Here is an 8,422-nt window from a genome sequence, read left to right on the forward strand (position 1 = left end):
GGGCCTTTGGGAGATAATTAGGTCATAAGGGTGGAGCCCTCATGATGGGATGAGTAAGAAGAGATACCAGAGAGCTTGCTTCCTCTCGCTCTGGTCCAGAGAGAGCATGTGAGGATGCTCTCAGAAGTCAGACAGCCATCTGCAAACAGGAAGCGGGTCTTCACCAGACCCCACGTCTGCTGGTACCTAGATCTCAAACTTCCAGCCTCTGGAACTGTGGCTGAGAAATAATTGTTAGAAATAATTGTTTGGACTCGGCGGCGGCCACTGCATAGACCAGGCTCAGCTCGCTCTCTCCTCGCTCCGCTTCCTCTGCAACCACGTCTGACAAACCCGATATGGCTGAGGTTGAGAAATTCGGTAAGTCGAAATTGAAGAAGTCAGAAACGCAAGAGAAAAATCCACTGCCTTCCAGAGAAACAACTGAACAGGAGAAGCAATCAGGCAAGTCGTAATGAGACGTGCGCCGCCAGTATGCACTGTACATTCCACAAGCATTGCCTTCTTATTTTACTTCTTTTAGCTGTTTAACTTTGTAAGATGCACAGAGGTTGGATCAAGTTGAAATGACTGTGCTGCCCCTTTTCACATCAAAAATGGTGAACTGCTGACAACGGAGTCCGCACCTGCCTCTCCCATCTGCCTGTCTGGCAGGCAGGGAAGGAAAAGAACTTGCATGTTGGTGAAGGAGGAAGCTGGGTGGGTCGACAGTGAAATCTAGAGTGAAATGCAAGGTAGTCCAAGGTGTCCTGCAGGCTATAAAATGCAGTTTAATCAGAGTGCCATTTTTTTGTTGTTCAAATGATTTTAATTTTTGGAATGCACAATTTTTTAAATATGCAAATAAAAAGTTTCAAAACCTGAAAAAAAAAAAAAAGAAACAATTGTTTATTTTTTAAACCACTCAGTCTATAGTATTTTTGTAGCCTGAGTTGACTGAAACATTCATACATTTGTTTATCTCTAGAGACCCTAGAATTTAAGGAAAAACTCTCACTGCAAGCTACAAAGCATCCTTCAACTGTGACAGAAACCCAGCTCACATAGGCTTAAGCAAAACAGGAAATATACTGGATTACATAACTGAAAAGGCAATTGGTGTCTGGTCTGGCTTCAGGCGTGGCTGCATCCAGGTGTTCAGATGCTGTGCCACAAGCCTTGCTTTCCTCTTAGGCAGCCTCTATGTGCGGGATCCTCAAGAGCTCCAGTCCTTCCAGCTTCCAGTCCAACACTAAGAGAGTGTTTCATTCCTTAGGGTTACGTCAGGAGTTCTGAACAAGAATTCCATTTTGCTTTTTCTGAATGGCCTGGGATGGGTCATGGGCTCACCTTGGATCTAATCTCTGTGGCCAGGGAGATTCATTACTGAAAGAGAGACTCTGACTACTTTGTATGTTCCTATCTTTGCATGGAACTGTGTGAGGATATGATGGTTAGCAACCATGTGACAAGTCTGAAGATTGAAAACCAGTGCAAGAGGAGAGAAAGCAAAAGGATGGAGAGACCTTGAATCCTGGTGGCTTTTCTGAGCCACTAAACCCACGTGACACTACCTACCTCCAAGACAATTTATGTGAGATCATAAAGTCCTGTTAGTATTTAAGCCATGGTTACTTGCAGCTGAAAAGATCCCAGTGGGCACAGAATCCCTGTGAGACAGGCTTGCTTCTCTCCCTTTGGCCGTTGAGGAAGTCGATGCTCAGAGAGATTACGGTTCTGGATGAGAACAAACAAAATATAAAAGAAATAAGTGAAAGAAAATGGTCCTGTTGGTCTCCATATGGCCTCCCTCACCCCAGCCCCATCTGTTCCTTTCAGTCCTCCCCATCTTGTGTTAGGGTACCATGTGGGACATCAGTAGCCCCCTCACTGCTCTCTGCTTCCATTCTTGACTCCCATGCTCTATTCTTCACCTGACAGCCAGAGCGAGCTTTTAAAATGAAATCAGAGCATGTACCTTTGCTGAATATAAGCCTCTAAGGATTCTCATCACAACAGAAATTTAAAAAAACAAAAGCAAACAAACAAACAAAACATAGAATGAAACCCTAACCATGTCTCTTGAATAAAGTCCAATGATCGGGACCCAGCTCATCTCTGCAAATCCATTTTCTGACACCCTCCCCCAGCCTACCCCTCATACCAGCATTTCCTGTTAACCCTGGAGATCTGTGAAAGGGGATTGGAATAGCTTGGGTCCTAAATGGCCATCCACTGACAGATGGACACCTGCTGGCTAAAGGATGAGGGCGTGATTACATCACTTTGTAGAGTATGTTGCCCATAAGCAACTCTGCTGGCTGTTGGACTGGTTGGAATAGTTGTCAGACTTCTTTCAGATGTCTTCTAGCCTAGCATCCCAAGGCACTTACATATGGAAATAAGTATGAATATTTTTATCAAGAAAACAAAAAGTCAGTTCTTCTGGGAAGCCTTCACTGTGCACTCCATCCTCTTCACCTCTAAGTCAGGGCCACGCTGGTACCCTCTTGCTGTGCTGAGAACATCTCTGTCCTGGCACTCATTGCCACGGCAGTTAAATTGTTTCATCTGCACCTTTGTTCAGTGTCTGATTGCCCCCTATCCTGCAGGCTTCCTAAGAGTAAGGACCCTGTCTTTTTTATTCATCACTGCACTACACTGCTTGGCATGTGTTCTCAAACACAGAAGATGATCCGTATATATTTGTTAGATAAAAAAGAGACGGAGGGAGAGAGAGAGGAAAAATGATACATCCGGAGTTTGGGGGTTTTTTGAAAAAAATATTAAATAACACGTTGAGGCTTCATCTGGGGTTCAGAGGGGCACCTGTTCGGGACACTCTGCAGCACTCACTCTCATATTTGCTAGCTTGTATGCTGATTATTCCCTCGAGGGGAATTGTTGAAAAGCCATTCCTTCTTTAAGGGACCAAGCAGAATCAACAGAAGTGAGTTGCCACTTTCTGTTCAGGCAAAGGTGGAAGACATTCTTCTGACAGATGGCATCATAGTGCCCACCATGGGCCCAGCAAGTACTCCTTCCTGCTCTCGAGTGGCTCACATGCTGGAGGGAGCCTCAGACTCAGGGACAGGTCATTACAGAGATGTCGGGGTGGGGGGACTGGACAGAGCTCCCAGGAGCGCTGGACAACGTGGTGAGAGCTGGTGTGTTATCCAAACATGTCAGTTTCTGGTGACAAATGGAACCACCAGGGGGGTGACGGCCTCCTCCAAAGCCAGCATGACATGTGATGACTGGGGGCTGGACGCAGCGTGTTAAAGCCGTGGCCATAAATCGGATGACGTTCAAATGTGCCATCGTTGGGTCAGGTCAGTCTCCAAATCTGTCAAAGCACTTACTCTTGGCCCCGGGTCAGCTTTTGTAGAAAGAATTGTTTTCCTGAACCACCCTCACACTTCCTTTCCTTACTGTCTGTGATCCCTCAGGTTCAGATGAGTCTAGATGGTTTTATAAAAGTTTTTTCTTTAAATTACAAAAGTAGTAAGTGAACATTGAAAAACAAACAAACAAAAAACCTGTAAAATGTACACACAAGAAAAAAAAGAAGTGTTTAGTTTTTAAGATTAAGATTTCAGTGTTATTTCTTTGCATAGACATTTTTTAAATAAAATGCGCTTTTTCTATTCATACTTTTTTTTTTAAGAAATAATTATAGACTCACAGGACATGACAAAGAGCCCAGAGAGGCCCCCGTGTGCCTTTCACCCACTTCCCAGAGGTCACACTCATGTGACTATAGTACCATGTCTGTACATACGGTTGTGTAGCTCTTTAAGAAAATTCTTACTCTAATGTGAAGGTCTTCCTATGTGTTCAATATCTCTGGTCTCCTGGGGGCCACGCTTGCCCTCTGTGGTCTAGTTTTCACACTGCAGCCAGAGGGATTCGGTGGCAGCCCTCCTTTACTCAAACCCCCCAAGGCGTCTAAGTTTTCACATTAAACTGGGAAGCCCTGATGACCAGTCCCCCACCCCCAACCGTCCTTACAATCTGGTCGCCTTTCCCACTCTCCCTCTCACCCACTCTGCATCAGACACAATGGCCTTCTTGCTTCCTCCAACATCCCAGATGTGCTCGTGCCCGGGAGACCGCACTGGCCGCACCCTCAGCCTTGCTCAGGCATCCATCCTTATGGACCTCCTTCAAATCTTTGCTCAAGTGTTGCTTCCTCAGTGACAGTTCCTCTGGGTCCTCCTTATACTGCTCGTTTTTTCCACAGCATATATAATCCCCCGACATTTTATGATCTAATTGATTATTATATCTATTATTCATTGTCTGAACCCCTGCCCCCAGTTAGGATATAAATTTCACAAGGAGGTATCTCAGGCACCTAGAACACACTGCTATACATAATAAGAGCTCAAAAAAATTTTTTTTATCGATGCACAAACTAATAGTGATGAAGAGCTTGGATTGTGTGTTCAAATCCCAGCACTCCCACTGTGCTACGTGACCTGGAACAAGTTATTTTTCTGTGCCTCAGTTTCCTCATTTGTAAAATGGGAGAATAATAATTATCTATCTCATAGAACTCAGTTGCCTTAGTTAAGGATTTACCTTTGTTAACACGGGTAAAGAGCTGGTGCAGAATCTGGCGTAAAGTGAGTGGTAATCAAAAGCTCACTGTCATTATTGCTTTACAGCATTGGTGTTAATTATGAGCCATGACGGATTTTAACAATAGCTGGATATTTGGTTGCTTTCCATCTTCCATGGGTTTATAGAAAAGGACAGTGAGCTTCTGTATAGCTAGAATTTTGTACATGCCCTTGATTATTCCCTCATGAAGAAAATATTCATGATGGCTTTTTATTTACTTCTTGAACGTAATTCCTCTCCCCAACCAGGCTATTTCTTGTTGGGCAACGATTTCTTCTGCTTTGTTTTCCTATCACCAGTGTCTTATAGCTCAGAGCTTGTACAAAGGCCCTCAAGCAATAGTTGTTGAGTAAATGAATATTTAAGTGAAGGATAGTGTACTGTTTCCTAGTACAAGCTGATGCCTTAATAAACTGTACACAGTGTTTCACAAATGGCACGTGGTAGGTACGTGTGGCAGAGACTGCTCTTGTCCCCAGTTAGCCACTCTTGTCTTCTATAAAAACAGAAACCCTGATTGATTGCAGGACACATTGATATCCAGAATAAAGACTACATTTCCCAGCCTCCCTTGCAGCTAGGTGTGGTCATGTGACTATGCTCAGCCAATGAGACATGAGAAAGCATCACATAGAACTTCCCAGTAGTGGCCTTAGGGAAGGAGCATGGTCTCTTTGCTCCTAGGTAAATATTGACATGGTACCTGGAGCTCATGCTTCCATAGTGGACAGCGGGAACCACAGTTTGAGAACAGGTAGCAGAATGGCAAGATGGAAAGAGCCTCAGTTCCTGATGATTGTGGAACTGCCATGCTGGGGCTCTGTTGCCTATGTGCACTTGAGAACAGCAAACTTGTCTCTTAGTTTAAACCACTGTTACTTTGGATTTTCTGTCAGCAAGACTTAATGCTAGCTCATTCAGGGCTCAGTAAATATTTCTTGACTGAATGAGTGAAGAATTTACATGCATTCCTAGGTTGGCATTTGGTAAAGCATTTTTTTCAAGCAGTAACTTACTTTAATTTGGTAAAAATCATAAATTAAGTTTCCAACCCTGTACCTTCTAAAATCTACTGCTAGTCTCTGGTATTTCTGTAACGAGTTGTATCATGTAGGATGCTTTTATATCCAAAGGTCACTCAGTGTGGTTTAGACGAAGACATTTAATTATCTCAGAAAGCAAAAATCTTGCATCTCCAATTTGACATAACGATTCAGTGATGCCATCGAGGACACAGGATTTTCCTTTCTCCTTTCTCAGCATTTTACTGAGAAAATTCTTACCTCATGGTACCAAAATGGCTGCCATCACAACCAGTATCATATTCTCACACAGCAAAGGGAGACAGGAGTAGGGGCAACAGTGCTTTTTTCTCTTGTGGCTCCTTCTTTTTGTCAGGGAGGAAAATATTTTCCAGAGGGTCCATCTCATTGACCAAACTGGGTCACATGACCTCTTCCACAGTATTACTGTGGAAAGGAGACAGAATTGCTCTGATTGATACAAACCAGCTGGTCCTCAGAGTATAGTCCATGGAATCCCTGTGGTCTCTGAGATCCTCTGAGTCAGGAGGCTGTGAAGTCAAAACAGTTTTCATGATAACACTTAAAAGTTCCTTGCCTATTTTCATTGTGTGGACATTTGCACAAATCATGCAAAAGCAGATATGAGAATCCTGCTGTCTTCTATTAAAGCCAGACACTGAAGAGATTTTCAAAAAATATAAAAGATTGAGTGCTACTCTTCTCACTAAATTTTTTTAATTTGGGGAAATATTCATATTTCATAAAAAAAATATTTATTAATATGGAATGGGGTTATTATTTTAAAGGAATTATAGTTCTTCCGTATCCACAGGGTATTGGTTCTAGGATGCCCACAGATACCAAAACCTGTGGATGCTCAAGTCCTTTATATAAAATGGCATAGTATGGTCGGCCCTCTGTGTCCCCTGCTGCGGGATTCACTGATGCCAAGGGCTGACTGTAATAAACAAATATTTTAAATGTTCTTAGTTTTCATGTCTAAGTTGGTATCTTGACATCCAAAAAAACTGAGAACTGCTAATTTAGATGAATCCAGAAGGTAAGTACCATTTAGTCTGCACTAAATCAGGGGCTAAGGGCTGTCCAGGAGGCAAACAAGGATGTCTGCCGTACTTTCCAAGAACTCAGATGGCACATAGCCTGTGCGTATCGTTAAGTACCCCTGTCTAATTTTCCTTTTTGTCATTGGAGGGTATGATTTCTGTTAAACTTTGACTTTCTTCATGGCACTGAGTTTCATGGTTAAGAGTTTAGATCCAGTGATTCAGCACTAATTAGTTAAATAACCTTCAGCAGTGCCTTCACTGCCAGGAGCCTCAATATCCTAATCTGTAAAATGGGATAATGGACCCATCCTCTCATTTTGCAAATTGAGTCTTCTGTTGGGTTAGAGACGAAACACGTGAGCAACTCGTACTGAGCCTGATGCGTTGGTTGCCATTAATTCTCTTTTTTTTTTTTAACTTTTATTAATGTATCTATGTCCCGTTGTTCACATAAACTTTTGGTACGTTGAGAAGCTGAGGCCTACTAAGGTGATGTTTTAATATAACATGTTGTCAAATAGCCAGAATGGAATGACATGCGGGAACCTCACTGTCAGTAGAACATAAAATTGCACGTGACCAGGCAACAGCGAAATGGCTCTTCCCTCGTCCTCGGGTCCATGATCTATTCTTTCCCTCTCTCATTCCCTCGCTCTGTCTCTCACACACACACACACACAAATAAAACTACCTAAATATCTATGTGTGTGTGTGTGCCTCTGTATTTATTTACTTCATGCCTGACTTTATATCCTGTCATGAAGGAAATAAATAGAACCGTAAATAAACAGATCCAATGAGCAGTTTCCCACCGTCTTTTATGGGCTTCTTGCATTGTTCCCACAGGAGCAAACCTGTTATTTTTAAAAACGCCTTGGTGGGGGGAGGGCATAGCTCAGGGGCAGAACACATGCCTAGCAGGCACACAGTCCTGGGTTCAATCCCCAGCCCCTCCATTAAAAATAAGTAGATAAATAAATATAGAAGCCCAGTTACCACCACCCCCCCCCAGAATAAAAGAAAAAATAAAAAGCAAACGCCTGAAGGGCTGCTTCATGGCCACAGAGCTTTCCTTTTCGGTTACTAAAAAAGTTCCGGAACTAAATTGTGTTGCTGTTTGCACAGCTTTGTGAATGGACTAAATGCCACTGCATTTTACACCTAAAGTGGTAAATTTTACGTTATGTGTATTTTACCGCCAAAAAATATATATAAAGAGGCCCCAGGGGCTTTCTGGGCACCTGCAGGGAGACTTGGAGATGGGGTAGGGCTCCTGATACTCAGACCTTCCGCCACAGCCAGTCCTCCCTCTGCTGGAGACTTGGGGCCCAACTCGTAGACTCACCTCCTCTTGGACTGACTGGTCCATCTGCGTGGCCCACCTCTTTGCTTCTGGAAGCTGGAAAAATTACACAGGCACGCCCAAATGTGTCTTATGGAAAAAGATCTGCAAAGCTGTGTCTCTTACCAGGATGAAACTGTTGTTCTTCCTAATTTCAAGTGAAGGGAATACCTTCTTGGCACGTTTTAGCAATCCAAGATGTGTGCTCCGGCCGTTCGAAGACCTGTGTTTACTTACTGTACTTGCGTTATCAAAGACCCCATAAAATCAAGTGATTTCCTCTGCTTTTGTCCAGAGCTCTAGAGAAAATGACGCTTAATCACTTCAAATTCCCTTCTGTCTGGGATCCCCTCTGAGAAATAAAGCCATAAATATGTTTAGTT

The 8,422-nt window shown here is 43.2% G+C and overlaps 1 protein-coding gene across 1 annotated transcript; it reads left to right on the top strand.

Annotated features, from left to right (window-relative positions):
- The first annotated feature begins 281 nt into the window (after positions 1-281).
- On the top strand, positions 282-877 carry LOC116147358 (thymosin beta-4-like). The gene has a single exon (XM_064496840.1). The coding sequence runs from the start codon at positions 339-341 to the stop codon at positions 453-455; it is 117 nt and encodes a 38-aa protein (XP_064352910.1). The 5' UTR covers positions 282-338; the 3' UTR covers positions 456-877.
- The last annotated feature ends 7,545 nt before the right edge of the window (positions 878-8,422 follow it).

Source organism: Camelus dromedarius, chromosome 18, assembly GCF_036321535.1.
Source record: "Camelus dromedarius isolate mCamDro1 chromosome 18, mCamDro1.pat, whole genome shotgun sequence".
Classification (NCBI taxonomy): Eukaryota; Metazoa; Chordata; class Mammalia; order Artiodactyla; family Camelidae; genus Camelus; species Camelus dromedarius.